Source organism: Podarcis pityusensis (genome assembly GCF_964106645.2).
Source record: "Podarcis pityusensis genome assembly, chromosome: 7".
NCBI lineage: Eukaryota > Metazoa > Chordata > Lepidosauria > Squamata > Lacertidae > Podarcis > Podarcis pityusensis.
In genome coordinates, this window is record NC_138031.1 from 38,794,889 (window position 1) to 38,816,336 (window position 21,448).

Consider the following 21,448-nt stretch of genomic DNA (forward strand, 5'->3'; position numbering starts at 1 on the left):
TAATTAAATGGAGAAAAAACTATGTGGTACAAAGAGAGATCTGCTCATGCAATGGGATTTCTTCTTCCCACTATATTAGGGTTGAGCATATAAAATACATTCTGGAGGTTTACCGTATTTTTCGCCCCATAGGACGCACCGGCCCATAAGGCGCACGTAGTTTTTTGGGGGGAAATAAAGGGGGGGAATTATTTTTCCCCCAGGCGCGGGGCTGGGGCGGGGGAAGCCCGAGCTTCCCCGGACCCCAGCCCCAAGAACAGGCAGCTCTCCGCAAGCCGTGGGAGCCCAGCACGGGCTCCCACAGCTTGAGGAGAGCTGCGCGAAGCTTGAAGCCTTGGCACGCTGAGCTCACCGAGCCCAGGCTTCGGCATGCAGGCAACTCTCCGCAAGCCGTGGGAGCCCAGCGCCGGGCTCCCACAGCTTGAGGAGTGCTGCGCGAAGCTTGAAGCCTTGGCACGCTGAGCTCACCGAGCCCAGGCTTCGGCATGCAGGCAACTCTCCGCAAGCCGTGGGAGCCCAGCGCCGGGCTCCCACAGCTTGAGGAGAGCTGCGCGAAGCCTGGAGAGTCCGAGAGCGATGGCGAAGTTGCGCGCAGCTTCGCCATTGCTCCCGGAGCTTGCGGGGCTGGGGGTGGGGGAAAGCCTGTGCTTCCCCCGACCCCAGCCCCCATAACGGGTCCCAGAGCGATGGCGAAGTTGCACGCAGCTTCTCCATCACTCCCGGAGCTTGCCGGGCTCGCTCTCCAGGCTTCAGCGAAAGCCTGTATTCGCACCATAGGACGCACACAGATTTCCCCTTCATTTTTGGAGGGGGGAAAGTGTGTCCTATAGGGCAAAAAATACGGTATATCAATAATCAAATAATAGATCTTATTCTAATTGCTCCTGATGAAAATTTTGGTCAATTGCATAAAAGGTTGTTGAGCTGAGCTTCTTTGGGGCCATTGGTCAGAAAGTTGAGATTTTTGGGGGGGGCGGTTGCCCTCTCCCCACCCCAGCTGCCCACATGCGCAAAACAGAACCAGAGCCACTCACGTAGGAGCCCGAAACAGCGCACAGACAAATTTACCCCCCCAACTCGGATATTTCCTTAAAATTGAAAAAAGAAACCCCCCAGATGGCCCCAGAAGGACCAGTCTGGGATTTCCCAAACATATGGAAACCCTACACTATGTGCCCCAGAATCTGCCTGACAAGTTACCTCCAAGCCACTGTAGTGCTAATTTTTGAGGATATGGAGAGGGTTGAAGAGGAAGACAATTCATTGTACACGTTGATATATGTTACATGTACACACTGATGTGTGTTTAAGAGAGCATTGGATACAGCGTTGTTAAACGGTGCCATGATTCCTGACCAACTACCAAGCTATCAACTCTGAACCTGCAACACATATATTGTAATTTGTTATATTTCATGCATCAGCAAGCTCCTATATGGGATGCCGTTTCACTGAAGACAAGGTCAAACACAGATACCATTTGTATGGTATTTCATTGCATGACTTATTCCAACTGCTCCTGCAGGGGATGTTACACTTCCCCCCTTCCTCCAGGAAAACATGGGAATCTGAATCCCAAAGGGAGGGGGCTAAGGGGAGGAGCATGTAGGGTCCTGGTGGCTGATGGGAACAGGGTTGGAACATTGTTTAGTATGCCTGATTCTTCTCCAAGCACTTTCTGCTTGTTTTCTTGCTGCATCAAGTTTCAGGTTTTGATTGCCTGTTTAAAGGGGCAGATAAGAAATTTCTTTCTGCAAGGGGTTATGCCTTGGTTGTCCTGAGGTTCGCTCCTTTTATCCTACATTGTAACAACCATGCAAGGTAACTACTGTGTACAAAGCAGCCCAAGGCACATATGTTTGATTGTTTCTCTGCCATTCTCATACAGTGCTCTTGGTAAACATAAAGAGAGTGGGCTGGATTCACTGAGAAATGAGCAGTTTCCTGGTGGGGGTTCCTCACCCTAGCTGCTCTGGCCCAAACCTCCATGTTGAAGAAACCACTTTTGAGGGTTGAGAGACAAGGACTCTCATGCAGCACATCTCTGTGTACAAAGTCAGTTGCAGTCCCAGAAAGAAGTCACATATTGTGCTTCTATAGCTGGAATAAATGGGTTGCCTTTGGTTCTGATCCCTTTACCTTTTTCCTCACAGATATTAATAACTGTGAATACCTATTTTGCAATCTATTCCTCTAACACAATGTATTCCTCTGGTTTTCTTTCAACAGGCGAAGATTGCACTTGAAAATCTTCGGGATAAACACCAAAAAAGGCCAGGAAATATATTAAGAGCTCTTTCAGAACGATTTGATAAGCATTACAAAGCTAACTAGTCCATATAAAACAGTTGCAGTGTTTCTGACGAGGTGTCTGTAATAGGAAGCATTAATACTTACGTTATTAAAGCTAAATTGATATACACAGAATTGTGCTGGATTGTTTATTAATAATCTGGAAGGGTCCCTAGCTCAGTAGCTCAGCACCTGCTGTGTGTGCAGAAGCTCCTACGTTTTTGAAGACGTAAAAGTGCTTTTCTGCCCTATTCTGCAATATACCCAGAATTCCCCTTTTTGGGGAACTTGCACTAGTAGAGGCAGAATCGAACAGTATAACAGGAAGGCGAGTGTTTAACTAAACATGAAATAATATTACATGTAAAAGAGCAATGTCTATAAATCACCTGTATTAAAACAGTGGTACTTCTTTTATGTTTATTAAAGGGTGCTCCAATATTTAAGCCCTATAATGCAAATCCTTTAAACCTATAGCAAGAAGAGTAGAGAAAACAAAAATACAGCTGGAATTGGTGAAAAAAGTGACTGATCTAACGAAAACAGCCAACTCAGCTATGAATCTGGGTCTGGTGCCCGCCCCGCAGTAGCACCGTTTCCCCAACCTCCCATTGAACACCCTCTTATCAGATGTCAAATAGATAAACAACTACACAACTTTCTGAAGACATCTGAAGGCAACCCTGCATCAGGAAGTTTTTAATTGATGATGTGTTGCTGTGTTTTTTTATGTTCTAAGCTGCCCAGAGTGATTGAAACAACTAGGCTTTTACACACACACACACACACACACACACACACTATCTCCTTTACCTTTTAGCTCCTGAAAGACTCAAGTTCCCATCTTAGCTGATTTCTTTCTTCCATAGCCTCAGTTATGAATACCAGAGTAGGCTGATCAGGATTCAAGAATTTGTTGGGCATTTGTTTCTGAAGATGATGTATGGCCCTGTGAACAAACGCAAGCTTTAGATCTGAAAATCACTGGGTGTGTAATTATAGAGCTGGGAGCTACATATTCTTGATGATGCCTCACAGTATTATGGTCATTGGCATGGTGCCATGGACATAGAGTGTGCCATGGAAATACCATATTTTTTGCTCCATAACAAGCAATTTTACTCCTAAAAAGTAAGGGGAAATGTCTGTGCATCTTATGGAGTGAAAGCACTGGAATGGCAGAGGGATCCCTTGGCTGCGGCTGCAGTCGCGAGCTGAGGGATGCCTCTGAAGGGAAGGAGAAGCAAAGTGAGAGCTGCGCAAAGCGAAACAGAAGCCATGTAAGCAGCTCTTGCTTTCCTTGTGTTAAAGCAAGAAAATTGAGATCCGCTTACATGCTCTGTGCATAGTATTTTTCTACTTTTTTTCCTCCTCTAAAAACTTGGTCTTATGGTCAGGTACAGTAAAATTTTGGTCACAGTATGCTTCTTAATCTTTAAATGGTTTATTTAATTTATTTAGATTCACATCCTGCTTTTTGACAAAATTCCTCAAAGTGACTAGTTCGTTTTACTAAAATAATGATGCTAGAATAATGGAAGCTGCAGAAATATCTACATAAAATATCCAATTAAGCAGTCATGGGAAATCAATCATACTTGTTGCAATTTTTGTGTGGTATTCATTCAGAAGTGGCTCCATTCTTGTCATCCTGATAGCATCATTGATTGAAGTTCTCACTGCCCACATAGTGAGAGTTTCAACAATGCAGGGTGGATATCACCTTAATGGGGTGTACCAGCCCATTTCAAAACCACGCAAGCATAGTTGGGGGTGTGGGTGTACCTAGCAATTAAGGAGGCACAGCAACTGCAGGACAGATTTTCTTACATGCCACAGCATTGCACAATGATGGGTTACAGCAGTGGCAGAGTGTGATGGAGCACTGCTGCTCACCTGACCTCCGACTGGTCACATTGCTGCTGCTTAACAGGAGGTAGAGAGGGAAAGGCAAGTTGGAAGCGAGGTCAGCATGGTATAAACAAACAAGCAGGATCAGTGGAGTGGATCCATTGATGTGTTTAAATCACACCCACCTTGCCACTATCTTTCCCACTTTCCCTCTACCTCCAGATAAGTAGAAGTGATGCAATACACTGGTTTGTTCCCCTCACAAAACCCTCAGCTATTGGATTACAAAAAAATAACCCCCTTGCCCCAATCATATATCTGAATATCAGGAATGATTTATCTCAGTTGTAAAATTTTGTAGCAGTCATTTCCCATATTCTTTCTGCTGCCTTCACTACCATCTTACCTCCATATTGGAGAAGCAGATAGATTCTCCTTAATAGGCTGTACCAAGGAAAGGAAGGAATAGCAAAATGATAAAAAGATAAAAGAGAATTGATCCTTCTAGTCCTTTGCAATCTCTCATTTTCTTAGTTGCTTCCCTGTCCAAAGCCATTAGTTCTAAAACATTCAGGTGTTGAGATAGACTGTAGAGAAAGGGTCCATTTGGCCAGTGGGAGCTGTTGCATTAGGGTTGATGAGCCAAATTCAGGCTGTGCAATTAAAACTGATAAAACGGCAATCTGCCTGTGCCAGGCCCTTCCTGTCTGCCTTCACACTTATGACATGGGGATGCCACTGCCTGGCAGTTTCCTCCTCCTCAATTCCTGTTGCCATTGTAGTACTCAGCAGAGACGAGGACTGGGGGCATAAGTACAATCAGTGGCTCTGGGTTTTCTTCTTGTTGGCATTCCTGCCTTCTGCACTACCCATCCTAATAGGTGCCTTTTTATTTCCTCCACCCACATGCCAAAAGAACCTTTACCTATTCGGCCTTTGCAAGGGTTGGTGGGCTTCCGTGGCACATTTGTCTTGGCTACTTTCATATCCCTTTCATGCATTTTTGAGAAATAAACGTTAAGACCACCATATGTGTATGTGATTACAGTATTGCTCTGGCATAACTGACAAATGCATGCTGGACATGGATCCTCCACCCCCACCTGACAATATTGAACATGTACCGAAAGCCGGAGACCCTTTGATGTCAAAGCATGTCAGCCTGGAATTTCTGGAGCTCCTGAGAAAGCAAAGCATACTGCAGGAGCAACGAGTGAAGAAGCTTTTTGATGAGCTGCCTGCAGAAAAATCAGCATGGCAGAATTTAACCAAACAATCAAACAGATGGTATTGGAGATCTTAGACAATGCCTAGAGCACAAGTAGCTGGTCAAGTTAATTAGAGTAGGATTGATTACTGAGGATGATTACTTGAGATTCAGTATTCAAACCTAGTAGGTGTTAATGAAATCCACATGCACATGCTGCTGTAGAATTAGATGGCAGGTCCAATGGAAGAGCTTTTACAGTGCTAGGAATCAATATTGTAAACATGACATGTTACTAAGGTTTACGTATTGCAGGATGATCCTTTAACATGCATATCTTGTCACAATTCCTACCTTTACTCCTTAATCAATAACTGGTTTTCTGTGACCCAATATGTTATCGTTCAATATGACTGCTATTGTAGATGTGATCTCATCAGTTATCCTTAATTACAAATGGCCACAACTTCCAAGTAGCAGGCAATCTAAGCACTCCCTCTTTTTCACAATGCTTCGTTTCCTCATTCAGATGGCACACCCAACAGAGTCTCTTTAAACTGCCACATAAAGGGACATGTCGCCATAGGGGTGGAAATTAGCCTACGAAAAAGTGCACCAGACAAGACTTCTGCTGCTTCCAGAGAGAGGTGACTGAATTAAAGGCAATTTAGGCTTACCAGGAATATAAGTAAAAGTTTTTGTTCAGATAATCATAAAGTGTAGATTTGGAAGGGTTCCAAGGGTCATCTAGTCAACCCCCTGCAATGCAGGAATCTCATCAAAGTCTCTCATTCTATTTGAAACCATACTGATCAAACCATACAGATGAAACCAATGTACTGCATTTTCTGTTTTCCAGTTAAACAGTGGGGGAAACAACCGAAGAAAATTTCACTTCATATATTTATTTCATTGGCATACGCTTGGTGCTTCAGATCAGGAAACAATGAGCTGGTTTACTCAAATGCTGCAAAACTTGATTAGTTTTCCTTATTTAGAAGAATACCCGAGCTCAGTGGTTCACCCTTGGTGGTTTCGTAAGCTTCTGATTTTGCTTTCTTCATTAATGATAGATATATATTTGGTTGGCTGTGCTTGCTTATTTGGGCTATATGTTTACAAGAAGTTGAATAAGCACCAAGAAACTGGTACTGATAGCAAAATTTGGAAAAAGCCAAGGAAATTTTTTGCTCATATTGCAGATATATATGGAAAGATATGGCATGGTGAGTAAAAGTTTCTTTCATAGCAATAATTCTTTCTTATGAGTCACTATAATTTCATAGGACTGAGGATCAGAATTTCAGGCTTGAAGCACTGGAACAAAAGTTGCCACAGTGAATCAGGACTGGACCTCTGAACCCCCCTCAGAGTCACAACAGCTACAAGTTTGGGTTGGCTATATGAGGATCAAAACAGGGGCATGGCTATTTATTTATGTAATAAGAAAAACAAAGCATTTTATGAAGTATGAAACTAAGGTCCTGAGCCAGCCTCCTCCTTATATACGCCCTGAGGGCATTATATGAATTCAATAAATGATAAAATAAATAAATAAGACAGATTACAAAGGAAAGGGTCAACTGGTGGCTGCATAAACACCATACATTTAAACCACATTTTAAGTACGCTTCTTCCCCTAAAGAAACCTGGAGAATGTTGTTTACCCCTCACAGAGGCACTATTAGCAACTATGTACAGTGGTACCTCGGGTTACAGACGCTTCAGGTTACAGAACTTTGCTACAGGATGAGAATAGAAATCGTACCATCGCGGCGCAGCGGCAGCAAGAGTCCCCACTAAAGTGGTACCTCAGGTTAAGAACAGTTTCAGGTTAAGAACAGACCCCCAGAATGAACTAAGTTCTTAACCTGAGGTACCACTGTAGTCGCTATGGAGGTCAAAAGTGAGTTCCCAACGGCTTTGCAGTTCCATTTGTTGCCAGGGTGACCCGGCTGTCAAACTGTGATCTCTGGACTCAAATGCACTCCTGCCATAGGCTGCCTCAAATTTCTGTTCTCATTCTGAAGCAAAGTTGTTAACCTGAGGTACTATTTCTGAGTTAGCAGAGTCTGTAACCTGAAGCGTCTGTACCCTGAAGCATCTGGAACCCGAGGTACCACTGTATGTACACAAACTATGGAATTTGCCAGCACAGGATGGCTACTAATTTAGATGGACACTGTGGGAAACAGGATGGTCTAATACAGAAGCCTTTGGCCTGATCCATAGGACTCTTTATATGTTCTCAATGCTTCCCACAGGTCTCATGTTACTGTAAGTGTTGAAACAACATATTAAACCATCCCAAGGGCTAAACCCCATATAAAAGCTTAAAGCAGACTAAAACAGCAAAACACAGTTTTTGCTCACTCAAAGACTGGGCAAAAATGTTTCCACCTGTGCTCAATAAGAAGCAAGGAAGGAACATTCCGCGAGAGGAGAAATCCCTTCATTCATTAAAGGACCACCACAGAGAAAGTCTTGATCCATGTGGATGACAACCTAGCATCCAGGACGCTGGAGCATATTGTCATTGATGTTCAGTCATTTAGTCGTGTCCGACTCTTTGTGACCCCATGCACCAGAGCATGCCAGGCACTCCTGTCTTCCACCGCCTCCCACGGTTGAGTCAGACTCATGCTGGTAGCTTCGAGAACACTGTCCAACCATCTTGTCCTCTGTTGACCCCTTCTTCTTGTGCCCTCAATCTTTCCCAACATCAGGATCCTTTCCAGGGAGTCTTCTCTTCTCATGAGGTAGCCAAAGTATTGGAGCCTCAGCTTCAGGATCTGTCCTTCCAGTGAGCACTCAGGGCTCTTTCCTTAAGAATGGATAGGTTTGATATTCTTGCAGTCCATGGGACTCTCAAGAGTCTCCTCCAGCTTCATAATTCAAAATCATATAACAGAGCTTTTAACCTGATCTTAAATTTCTTTTTCTTTTCCTGAACCACACTGATTTCCTCCAGTAATGTTTGCAATATTTCTTTGTTGCATTTTGTATTATTTTCAGGTTATGAAATTACTGGCATGGAAAATCTCCCTAAAGGACCAGGGATTATTATTTATCATCATGGAGTTGCTCCTCTCGGCTATGCCTTATTTGTGGCTAGATATTTTTTAGAGACGGGGAGAGGGTGGTTTTCATTAATTCATCATGTCGCGTATTGGATACCAGGTAAATTATTTAAATTTAAATCATGCTTTTTTACTTAAAACATGTAAAATATGACATAAAACAATGCCATAAGCTATGAAAAAATGCTTTAAAATATGAAACTGTATATCAGGAAAGCAGGTAAAAACAACTGATAAATAAAATAGCAGCAACAGGTGAAATAGTTTAGTTAGTGCAGATGAAGGTACTTTTGCACCAAGTCTTTGCTAGTAAGAGAGAATGAATGCAGGATGAATAATTATTTCCAATTCACAACTGAGTCAGCAGAAATTGTCTCCATGAAGAAATGCCGTGCTTTTCTGTCTACATTCTTCCCCAGAGATCTAAAAACTGAGGAATCTGGATAATGTGTCATCTGATTCCTATGCTATAACTACAAGCTCTCATGTAATAATTGCTGTTCACTTTAATACCAGAACAGGGCAAGGCGTAGGCTTTGGGGTGTCTAAGTTGATGATTTCCTCAAGTACAAAGAGTTTTGCAAAGTTCAGTCATTAGTAAAGATGGGATATTCCTTACTGGAAAGAACAACGCAAAGTATGGGATTCTGCTTGGGAGCATCTGCACTAGCAAACCACCTGCGCAAAATCCTCTGTATTCAAACACCACTGGGTGGCAGCTGGGATGGGGTGGGAGCTACAGCTAAGGAAAAGGGCAGAAGCCCAAGTGAAGCCCCAAAGACATGTCTGTGGCTTTCATAGCAAGTCCAACCTATCACCAAATCTGCACACAGATCCCAGAAAACATGGCCCCACCCAAACACATAATCAATCAAGCACTCCCACACACAGCTTTTATGCCCCCATGTGACACTGCAATCAAACACCCCGACCAGACCTAAGAGGAGGAGTGTAGTGGTGATAGAGGATTCCCTACTGAGGGGAACAGAAACAGTGATCTGTGGGCCTGACAAGATGTCTCGGGAAGTGTGCTGTCTCCCCGGGGCTAAGATCCAAGATGTAACTGAACGACTGCAAGGAATCATAAAACCCACTGACAAATACCCCTTCCTCTTGGTTCATGTGGGAACCAATGACACTGCAAGCAATAGTTTCCAGAAGATCAAAAGAGACTACGAGGCTCTGGGCAGGAAATTGAAGCAATTAAATGCACAAATTGTCATCTCATCTGTCCTCCCAGTTGAACGACGTGGCCCAGGGAGAGAGGGAAAAATAGTGGAAGTGAACAGCTGGCTTCGCAAATTGTGTAAACAGGAACGGTTTGGATTCTTAGATCACGGACTGCAGTTTCTTGAAGATGGACTTCTGGCAAGCGATGGGCTGCACCTCACAACGGTTGGGAGAAATGTTTTTGCCAAAAATCTCAGAAACCTCATCAGGAGGGCTTTAAACTGACTAATGTGGGGGAGGGAGACAGTGCTCCTGAAGGTAGGAGTCTATCAATTGATGAAGATGATCATCCAAATGTCATAGACCAAATGGAGCAAACAGTACGCAGACCTAGTGGTGGGAGGAAAAAATCCTTAAATAAGAGACACGGGGGAATGATTAATGGACTTCAATGTCTGTACACTAATGCGCAAAGCATGGGAAATAAACAAGATGAGCTTGAGCTCTTGGTACAGCAAACTAAATATGACAAAAAGGCATCACTGAAACCTGGTGGGATATGTCCCACGATTGGAATGTAACAATGGAGGGATACAATCTATTTCAGAGAAACAGACCAGACAAGAAAGGAGGAGGAGTGGCGTTATATGTCAGGGATGTGTATACCTGTGAAGAGATCCAAGATTTAGAACCTCAAAGCCAAAGTGAGAGCATTTGGATCAAAATTCAGGGAGAGAAGAATAACAGTGACCTCATTGTGGGAGTTTACTATAGATCCCCAAGCCAAACGGAGGACATAGATGATGCCTTCCTGGAACAGATGGCCAAGCATGTAAAAGGAAGGGAGATAGTAGTAATGGGGGACTTCAATTACCCGGATATTTGTTGGATGTCAAACTCAGCCAAGAGCATAAGGTCAAACAGATTCCTCACTGGCCTTGCAGAAAACTTCATTGTCCAGAAAGTGGGAGAAGCAACAAGAGGAACAGCCATTTTAGATCTGGTCCTAACCAATGTTGATGACCTGGTTAGTGGGGTAGAAGTGGAAGGATCATTAGGCACGAGTGATCATGCTCTTCTGAAGTTTACTATACAGCGGAAAGGAGCAGCCAAGCATACTAGGACTCAATTTCTTGATTTTAAGAAAGCCGACTTCATAAAACTTAGGGAAGTGCTGGGTGAGATCCCATGGACAGTAATACTAAAAGGAAAGGGAGTTCATGATGCGTGGGAGTTTGTTAAGAGGGAGATAATAAAAGCACAACTTCAGGCAATACCAATGAGACGGAAACATGGAAGGTGCCTAAAGAAGCCAGGGTGGCTATCTAAAGAAGTTTTAACTGAGTTAAGATTAAAAAAGGATGTGTACAAAAAATGGAAAAGGGGGGAAACCACCAAAGAGGAATTCAAACAAATAGCCAGCACGTGTAGACACAAAGTCAGAAAAGCTAAAGCACAGAATGAACTCAGGCTTGCTAGAGAGTTAAAAGCAACAAAAAAGGCTTTTATGGGTATGTTCGTAGCAAAAGGAAGAACAAAGAAACAGTGGGGTCACTCAGAGGAGAAGATGGTGAAATAGGGGACACAGAAACAGGGGACACAGAAAGGGCTGAACTCCTCAATGCCTTCTTTGCCTCAGTCTTCTCCGATAAAGAAAACAATGCCCGACCTGAAGAATTTGGAGCAAATGATTCAGCAGAGGAAACACAGCCCAGAATAACTAAGGAGATAGTACAAGAATACTTGGCTAGTCTAGATGTATTCAAGTCTCCAGGGCCAGATGAACTGCATCCAAGAGTATTAAATGAACTGGCAGATGTGATCTCAGAACCACTGGCAGGCATCTTTGAGAATTCCTGGAGAACAGGCGAAGTCCTGGCAGACTGGAGGAGGGCAAATGTTGTCCCTATTTTCAAAAAGGGGGAAAGAAAGGACCCAAATAATTACCGCCCAGTTAGTCTGACTTCAATACCAGGGAAGATTCTGGAGCAGATCATTAAGCAAACAGTCTGTGAGCACCTAGAAAGGAATGCTGTGATCACCAATAGTCAGCATGGATTTCTGAAAAATAAGTCATGTCAGACTAACCTGATCTCGTTTTTTGACAGAATTACAAGCCTGGTAGATGAAGGGAACGCAGTGGATGTACCCTACCTTGATTTCAGCAAGGTATTTGACAAGGTGCCCCATGATATTCTTGTAGAGAAGCTGGTAAAATGCGGTCTTGACTATGCTACCACTCAGTGGATTTGTAACTGGCTGACTGACCGAACCCAAAGGGTGCTCATCAATGGTTCCTCTTCATCCTAAAGAAGAGTGACTGGTGGGGTGCCACAGGGTTCTGTCTTGGGCCCGGTCTTATTCAACATCTTTATCAACGACTTGGATGATGGACTCAAGGGCATCCTGATCAAATTTGCAGATGACACCAAACTGGGAGGGGTGGCTAACACCCCAGAGGACAGGATCACACTTCAAAATGACCTTGACAGATTAGAGAACTGGGCAGAAACAAACAAGATGAATTTTAACAGGGAGAAATGTAAAGTATTGCACTTGGGCAAAAAGAATGAGAGGCACAAATACAAGATGGGTGACACCTGGCTTGAGAGCAGTACATGTGAAAAGGATCTAGGAGTCTTGCTTGACCACAAACTTGACATGAGCCAACAGTGTGACGCGGCAGCTAAAAAAGCCAATGCAATTCTGGGCTGCATCAATAGGAGTATAGCATCTAGATCAAGGGAAGTAATAGTGCCACTGTATTCTGCTCTGGTCAGACCTCACCTGGAGTACTGTGTCCAGTTCTGGGCACCACAGTTCAAGAAGGACACTGACAAACTGGAACGTGTCCAGAGGAGGGCAACCAAAATGGTCAAAGGCCTGGAAACGATGCCTTATGAGGAACGGCTAAGGGAGCTGGGCATGTTTAGCCTGGAGAAGAGGAGGTTAAGGGGTGATATGATAGCCATGTTCAAATATATAAAAGGATGTCACATAGAGGAGGGAGAAAGGTTGTTTTCTGCTGCTCCAGAGAAGCGGACACGGAGAAATGGATCCAAACTACAAGAAAGAAGATTCCACCTAAACATTAGGAAGAACTTCCTGACAGTAAGAGCTGTTCGACAGTGGAATTTGCTGCCATGGAGTGTGGTGGAGTCTCCTTCTCTGGAGGTCTTTAAGCAGAGGCTTGACAACCATATGTCAGGAATGCTCTGATTGTGTTTCCTGCTTGGCAGGGGGTTGGACTCGATGGCCCTTGTGGTGTCTTCCAACTCTATGATTCTATGATTCTATGATTCTATAGCAGGTTGCTAGCTCCGAGGGGAGTCCAGTCCTGGGGGTTTCCTTTTGCTGAGGTTTCCTTTTGCTTTGCCTCACACGCTGAGGTTTTATTTTTTTACAAGCCTCACATGTTTCTTTTTAGCTTAGCCTCACACGGGGCACCACTTGAGGCATTCCCAAAGTAAAGGAAGGATTGAACTCTGATTAATGAGAATACACACAGAGGCTTGAACTAGCAAGACTGTCGGAAGGGTGCGTATAATAATCTCTCTCTGTCTGTGTCTCCAGCCCCCTCGGGCCAGCTCGTTTTATTCACAAAAGAACCTTTTACAGAGTGTTCGTAAGAACCAATCAGATTTCTTCTGAGCATTTCAACAAATCCATGTGGGGAGAAAGTTAAACTACCAAAACTAATTAGGCATGGGGTAAACAAAGAAACGGCGTTTCCGTGTGCTGTGCTGGTGCTGGCTTGCCAGAGCAGCTTCGTCACGCTGGCCACGTGACCCGGAAGTGTCTTCGGACAGCGCTGGCTCTCGGCCTCTTAAGTGAGATGGGCGCACAACCCTAGAGTCGGACACGACTGGCCCGTATGGGCAGGGGTACCTTTACCTTTACCTTTAAACAAAGAACAGAACTACAAAGGAGAGCATTTGGCAACCCCAGAGGTGATAAACAAGCAATATATATGATAAGAAGGATGGCCAGGAGGACAGCGATCATTATCACCTTCATGTGAGATCTGTTTCCTGGCCCTAAGATTAACATCCTGGGATTAACATATCAGAAAGGCCTTCAAAGAAGCTTGCCCACTATCTTTATGGCCCAGGATGCCTGCCTGGCGAAGCAACTGGCAGTGTACGTGACTGGTGAAGAAAGAGAAATGGAACAGGGATGCAGAGGTGGGCATTGATCAAGAATCATGTCAAAATAGTTTAAACCCAGACAACGCAATGCTTTCATTGCTGACACAGATGACTTACTCTATATTTGTTATAATTCCTCATAGCAATCCCACCTGATCACTACACTCCATCTAGACCTAAACAGAGTGCAACAACTATAGACTGGTCACCGACACCTCTTTTTTGTCAAAGGAGTAAGATACAGGGATGTCTTCAGAAAGTTGTGTAGTTATTTATCTATAGGACATCTGATAAGATGGTGTTCAACATGGTGGCCGGTGCTACTGTGGGGCAGGCACCAGATCCAGCTTCATAGCTGAGTTGGCTGTTTTTGTTAGATCAGTCACTTTTTTCACCAATTCCAGCTGTATTTTTTTCTCTCTACTTTTCTTGCTATAAGTTTAAAAGGAATTGCATTATAGGGCTCAAATATTGGAGCACCCTTTTATAAACATAAAAGTGCCACTGTTTTAATACAGGTAATTTATAGACATTACTCTTTCACATGTAACATTATTTCATGTTTAGTTAAACACTCGCCTTCCTGTTATACTGTTCAATTCTGCCTCTACTAGTGTATTGCAGTGTATTGCAGTGGGGAAGATAGTGGCAAGGTGGGTGTGATTTAAACACATCAATGGATGGTGGGTGTGATTTAAACACATCAATGGAGCCACTCCACTGATCCTGCTTGTTTGTTTATACCATGCTGACCGCACTGTGCCTTTCCAACTTGCCTTTCCCCCTCTACCTCCTGTTGAGCAGCAGTACCCCTTCACACTCTGGCACTGCTGTCACCCATCATTGTGCAATGCAGTGGCATGTAAGAAAATCTGTCCTGCAGTTGCTGTGCCTCCTTAATTGCTAGTTACACCCACACCCCCAACTATGCTGGTGTGGTTTTGAAATGGGCTGGTACACCCCATTAAGGTGATATCCACCCTGCATTGTTGAAACTCTCACTTGAGAACTTCAATCAATGATGCTATCAGGATGACAAGAATGGAGCCACTTCTGAATGAATACCATACAAAAATTGCAACAAGTATGATTGATTTCCCATAACTGCTTACTTGAATATTTTCTGTATATATTTCTGCAGCTTCCATTATTCTCGCATCATTATTTTAGTAAAAGGAACTAGTCACTTTGAGGAATTTTGTCAAAAAGCAGGATGTGAATCTAAATAAATTAAATAAGCCATTTAAAGATTAAGAAGCATACTGTGACCAAATTTTTACTGTATTTTTCGCTCCATAAGATGTACCTGACCATAAGACACACCTAGTTTTTAGAGGAGGAAAAAAAGAAGAAAAATATTATGCACAGAGCGTGTAAGTGGATCTCGATTTTCTTGCTTTAACACAAGCAAAGCAAGAGCTGCTTACATGGCTTCTGTTTCGCTTTGCACAGCTCTCACTTTGCTTCCCCTTCCCTTCAGAGGCATCCCTCAGCTCTTGACTGCAGCCACAGTCGAGGCATCCCTGTTCCATTCCAGTGCTTTTGCTCCATTAAACGCACAGACATTTCCCCTTACTTTTTAGGAGTAAAAAGGTGCTTGTTATGGAGTGAAAAATATGGTATTTCCATGGCACAATCTATGTCCATGGCACCATGCAAATGACCATAATACTGTGAGGCATCATCAAGAATATCTACCTCCCAGCTCTATAATTACACACCCAGTGATTTTCAGATCTAAAGCTTGGCCTTTGTTCACAGGACCATACATCATCTTCAGAAACAAACGCCCCCAAAATTCTTGACTCCTGATCAGCCTACTCTGGTATTCATAACTGAGGCTATGGAAGAAAGAAATCAGCTAAGATGGGAACTTGAGTCTTTCAGGAGCTAAAAGATAAAGAAGATTGCCTCTCTCTGTGTATGTGTGTATAAAAGCCTAGTTGTTCCAATCACTCTGGGCAGGTTAGAACATAAAAAAACACAGCAACACATCATCAATTAAAAACTTCCTGGTGCAGGGTGGCCTTCAGATGTCTTCAGAAAGTTGTGTAGTTGTTTATCTATTTGACATCTGATATGAGGGTGTTCAATGGGGGGGGGGGGAACGGTGCTACTGCGGGGCGGGCACCAGACCCAGATTCATACCTGAGTTGGCTGTTTTCGTTAGATGTATTCTTGTTTTCTCTGCTTTTCTTGCTATAGGTTTAAAAGGATTTGCATTATAGCGCTTAAATATTGGAGCACCCTTTAATAAACATAAAAGAAGTGCCACTGTTTTAATACAGGTGATTTATAGACAGTACTCTTTCACATGTAATATTATTTCATGTTTAGTTAAAGACTCGCCTTCCTGTTATACTCTTCGATTCTGCCTCTACTAGTGCAAGTTCCCCAAAAAGGGGAATACTGGGTGTATTGCAGGATAGGGCAGGAAAGCACTTGTACGTCTTCAAAAACGTAGGACCTTCTGTACACACAGCAGGTGCTGAGCTACTGAGCTAGGGACCCTTCCAAATAATTCATATACAATCCAGCAAAATACTGTGTATATCAACTTAGCTTTAATAACATAATTATTAACACTTCCTATTACAGACACCTCGTCAGAAACACTGCAACTGTTTTATATGGACTAGTTAGCTTTGTAATGCTTATCAAATCATTCTGAAAGAGCTCCTAATATATTTCCTGGCCTTTTTTGGTGTTTATCCCGAAGATTTTCAAGTGCAATCTTCGCCTGTTGAAAGAAAACCAGAGGAATACATTGTGTTATAGGAATACATTGCAAAATAGGTATTCACAGTTATTAATGTCTGTGAGGAAGAAGCTAAAGGGATCAGAACCAGAGGCAACCCATTTATTCCAGCTATAGAAGCACAATATGTGACTTCTTTCTGGGATACACAACTGACTTTGTACACAGAAATGTGTTGCATGAGAGTCCTTGTCTCTCAACCCTCAAAAGTGGCTTCTTCAACATGGAGGTTTGGGCCAGAGCAGCTAGGGTGAGGAACCCCCACTAGGAAACTGCTCATTTCTCAGTGAATCCAGCCCACTCTCTTTATGTTTACCAAGGACACTGTATGAGAATGGCAGAGAAACAATCAAACATATGTGTCTTGGGCTGCTTTGTACACAGTAGTTACCTTGCATGGTTGTTACAATGTAGGATAAAAGGAGCGAACCTCAGGACAACCAAGGCATAACCCCTTGCAGAAAGAAATTTCTTATCTGCCCCTTTAAACACGCAATCAATACCTGAAACTTGATGCAGCAAGAAAACAAGCAGAAAGTGCTTGGAGAAGGATCAGGCATACTAAACAATGTTCCCACCCCGTTCCCATCAGCCACCAGGACCCTACATGCTCCTCCCCTTAGCCCCCTCCCTTTGGGATTCAGATTCCCATGTTTTCCTGGAGGAAGGGGGGAAGTGTAACATCCCCTGCAGGAGCAGGTAGAATAAGTCATGCAATGTAATACCATACAAATGGTATCTGTGTTTGACCTTGTCTTCAGTGAAACGGCATCTCATTTAGGAGCTTGCTGATGCACGAGTAATAACAAATTACAATATATGTGTTGCAGGTTCAGATTTGATAGCTTGGTAGTTGGGCAGGAATCATGGCACCGTTTAACAACGCTGTATCCAATGCTCTCTTAAACACGCATCAGTGTGTACATGCAACACATATCAACGTGTGCAATAAATTGTCTTCCTCTTCAACCCTCTCCATATGCTCAAAAATTAGCACTGGAGGTACCTTGTCAGGCAGATTCTGGGGCACATAGTGTAGGGTTTCCATATGTTTGGGAAATCCCAGACATGTCCTTCTGGGGCCATTTGGGAGGTTTCTTTTTTCCATTTTAAGGAAATATCCGAGTTGGGGGGGTAAATTTGTGTGTGCGCTGTTTCAGGCTCCTACGTGAGAGTGGCTCTGGTTCTGTTTTGCACCTGTGGGCAGTTGGGGTGGGGAGAGGGCAACCGCTCCCCCAAAAAATCACAACTTTCTGACCAATGGCCCCAAAGAACAGCTTTTTATGCAATTGACCAAAATTTTCATGAGGAGCAATTAGAATAAGATCTATTATTTGATTATTTTGTATAGTCCACCCTAGTATAATGGGAAAAAGAAATCCCATTGCATGAGCAGATCTATCTTTGTACCACATAGTTTTTCCCCCCATTTAAATAGTCTCAACAAGTTAAGGAGAGGGGAAATTGAGTGATGGGCATGATGCACAAAAGTATATATAATGAACCTTATATCAGGTCATATAGAATGAGGAAATCAATATGTACAATAAGATTTAGAGCTGAAAGAGAGAGAAACCAAGAGGAAAAGAAATATTCTGCTTTAAACTTCCAAGTTTAGAATTAACTTACTCTTTCAGCCAGCTCTACAGATGTTATATTTGGATCATATGGGATGGGTTCTCCAATAAATGTCCTCAATTTCACTGGAAACCCTCCGTAAAAGGGAAGGACCATACATCGAGTTTTCTCATACAGCCATTTTGTCAGCCCTGTGTATGAAATGGAAGAAGATTCTGAAGGAAAGCGACACCATATCAAATCTGAAATTAGTTGACATTCTCAGTGTTTAGCAATTGCAATAAATAGTAAGAAAGGAAGAGTTAAATAATATGAGTGCTTGGGAAAAGAGATACAGTGGTACCTCGGGTTACGAGCGCTTCAACTTACGTTTTTTCGGGTTATGAAGGATTGTAACCCGGAAGTAAGTTTTCCAAGCTCTCGGAGGACATTGCCTGGAGTCAGACCCAGACATCGGCAGAGCCTACGGAGCTGTCAGAGGCCTCCGCGAATGCAGGGAACCAACCCCCGACATCTGCGATGCCTAGAGCGGCTCCGCGAATGGGGGTAACCAAGCCCCGACATCCGCGGTGCCTAGAGCGGCTCCTCGAATGCCGGGAGCCAAGCCCCGACATCCATGGTGGCTGCAGAGGCTCTGCGACTGGGCTCCAGGAGCTCTCTGAGGCCTCCATGAATGCCGGAAGCCAAGCCGATTGTGATTGTGGAAGAGGACCCTGAGCCCCCTCCAAACAGTAAGTTTGGAAATAAATTTTAATTCTTTTCATCTAAAATACTGTCTTATTTATTTTATAGTACAGTACATTGATTATTGCCTTCATTTTATGGAACAATGGTCTCGTGAAACAGTAAAATTTGTGTTAAATTGCTATTTTAGGGGGTATTTTTTCATCATCTGGAACGGATCAATCCACTTTCCATTACTTTCAATGGGAAAGTCCGCTTCAGATTAAGAACGCTTCAGGTTAAGTACAGACTTCCGGAACCAATTAAGTACTTAACCTGAGGTACCACTGTACAAGATATTCAGTCAGCTCTTCTCAGCTCTTTGCAATCAGTCATAAGTTGTGTACAATAGACTGCAGAATATGGTATGTTTCCTGTTCAGTTCCCCTCCATGTTAGGGTTGCTCCCACATTTATCGATTATAGCTTTCTGTCAAATCTACTAGAAAACTAAGCAAGGGCATGTTCACTCAGTACTGAGGCAGGCAGCACAGCTTTTGCAGATAAGTGGACATGGAATAAAATCTATTAAGTAAAGGTAAAGGGACCCCTGACCATTAGGTCCAGTCGTGACCGACTCTGGGATTGCGGCTCTCATCTCGCTTTATTGGCCGAGGGAGCCGGCGTTTGTCCGCAGACAGCTTCCAGGACATGTGGCCAGCATGACTAAGCCACTTCTGGCGAACCAGAGCACTGCATGGAAACGCAGTTTACCTTCCCGCTGGAGCGGTACCTATTTATCTACTTGTACTTTGACGTGCTTTCGAATTGCTAGGTTGGCAGGAGCAGGGGAATCGAACTGCCGACCTTCTGATCGGCAAGTCCTAGGCTCTGTGGTTTAACCCACAGCGCCACCCATGTCCCTATAAAATCTATTCATGAGTAGTAAATATTCTTTTTAAAAGATCATTCTATTGTATTAAAATGTATATTGCCTGAGATCTCTTGATTAACCAAGGTATTTAACTTACTTGTCTTTCCAATGGTCCTGTATGCTTCACAACTGTTTTGTGTAAAAATAGGGATGATGGTCTAAAAAAATAAAAGATGAAACAAACATGAAAAGAAAGGTGAAGATTGGATAATTATTTTGTCCAAACCATCCTGCCTTTATTTTTGTTATGGACTATGAAGAATGCTTCACATCTGAGATTATAATGAGAAGCAACTCATAAATGATAATGTAATTGGCTTTAAAATTCCTGACACATTTATTCAAATATCTCAGATGAAGAAACTTCAGAAGCTGTCCTCCAGATTTTTAGGAACTGAAGGGGGGGAAAGAATTTCTTGGTTTGCCCTGAGGGGGAAAGGAAGCCAGGTTCAGCCAACCGGCCGCTGCATTTTGGAGTTTGGCGGCAGCTCGTAGGCAACGAGCACCCAAAAAAGGTCTTGGGGATGATCAGGATTCTGAGGGCTCCTGTGGAGGTCAAAAGCGAGTTCCCAACGGGTCTGAGGTTCCATTTGGTGCTGGCCTAACCCAGCTGTCAAGCTGTAATCTCTGGGCTCCAGATAATAAAACCAAGGAAAAGGGGATTTATTACACTGGTCAACAACAAATTTGTTGTCTGCGTTTTTTCAGTTGATTTAGGACGAATCTGATGCACTGAATCCAAAAATCACATTGGTTTTGCTCAATCAGGTCAAGTTTTTGATTAGCAGATTTCCCAGAAAATAAAACCAAAGAAAGAGAGATTTATTACTCAAGTGTCTTTAGCATTTGGATTAATTTGGCGAACTTCCAGGAGAACAAAAGGGGAGTCTTCTCTAGAATTGGTGACTATCCTGCATGGGAACCAGATGGCTGAAGCATTGAAGGAAACAAAGAAAGTCTGCCATTGGAAATAAAAGGAAGGGGACAGGGGGATAAGAACTTTGAAAACTTTCTTTTTCAAGAAAAAGCATTCAAACTTTTATACTCCTCCCCCCTGGATTCAACTGGCGGCAGCTATAGCATCTCAGGAACTATTGGCAGACAATTTGGCTTTAATTGAATTGAGGCAAAAAGAGATGCTTTTATGATTTAGATCTATTGCTCAGCAATCTGGTGAAGCAATAAGGGATAAAATAATTGAGGCACTTGCAAATCTTCTTGAGACTCAAAAGTAGGAGGTACATCAAGCTCTTGATCATGCTTTCAGGGTTAAATCCCCGTATGCTAAGAAGAAAACATTTCCAGGAGATTGTTTGGTTCTTTTTTTATTCTAGAAATATCAAAGCCTGAGTGCTCCAGACATATTATGAGAAGGATCTTGAAATAGATGATGACTGGCAGCATTAAGATAAATTCTTCAGTGTAATATGTTTTGATGGATTCAATAATGGAATACTATACATAGTATAGTTTTTGTAAAATATGCAGGGATTTATGATATGTAAAATGAACTATCAAAGGAGAAGAAACGAAGTCGTTGATATCTTAAGGATGTAAAATGAATATTTTAAACAGTAAAACAATTTTTTAAAATAAAATTATATATAAAAAAGAAAGATAAAAGGAAAACGCAGGTTTTCTTTTTAAACATCACCAATTTCAGTAGGTTTGTTTTAAAGCAGGGGTGGGGAGACCTGTGGCACTCCAGATGTCATTTGACCCCCAAACAGGATATTTGCCATCCTCAGCTTTTTTGGATGCTGGATCA

The 21,448-nt window shown here is 42.9% G+C and overlaps 3 protein-coding genes across 4 annotated transcripts in view; 2 read left to right on the plus strand and 1 right to left on the minus strand.

Moving 5' to 3' along the window:
* Nucleotides 1-2,427, plus strand: part of LOC308481328 (DGAT1/2-independent enzyme synthesizing storage lipids-like) — a 63,231-nt gene extending 60,804 nt beyond the window's left edge. For both annotated transcript variants that reach the window (XM_081013640.1, XM_081013639.1), the window contains one exon: nucleotides 2,230-2,427. In XM_081013640.1, the coding sequence (XP_080869766.1) occupies nucleotides 2,230-2,334 (105 nt within the window). In that variant the 3' untranslated portion in view covers nucleotides 2,335-2,427. The remainder of the gene's footprint in view (nucleotides 1-2,229) is intronic.
* LOC308481794 (uncharacterized protein) overlaps nucleotides 1-21,448 on the plus strand; it is a 91,404-nt gene that overhangs the window by 9,378 nt on the left and 60,578 nt on the right. The gene's annotated exons all lie outside the window — the stretch shown is intronic.
* The window catches only part of LOC308481346 (DGAT1/2-independent enzyme synthesizing storage lipids-like), a 203,987-nt gene continuing 198,564 nt past the window's right edge, over nucleotides 16,026-21,448 (minus strand). The window contains exons 3-5 of the mRNA XM_081013684.1: nucleotides 19,778-19,838; nucleotides 18,136-18,275; nucleotides 16,026-16,488 (exon numbers count right to left, since the gene is read on the minus strand). Of these exons, the coding sequence (XP_080869810.1) occupies nucleotides 16,411-16,488; nucleotides 18,136-18,275; nucleotides 19,778-19,838 (279 nt within the window). The 3' untranslated portion in view covers nucleotides 16,026-16,410. The remainder of the gene's footprint in view (nucleotides 16,489-18,135; nucleotides 18,276-19,777; nucleotides 19,839-21,448) is intronic.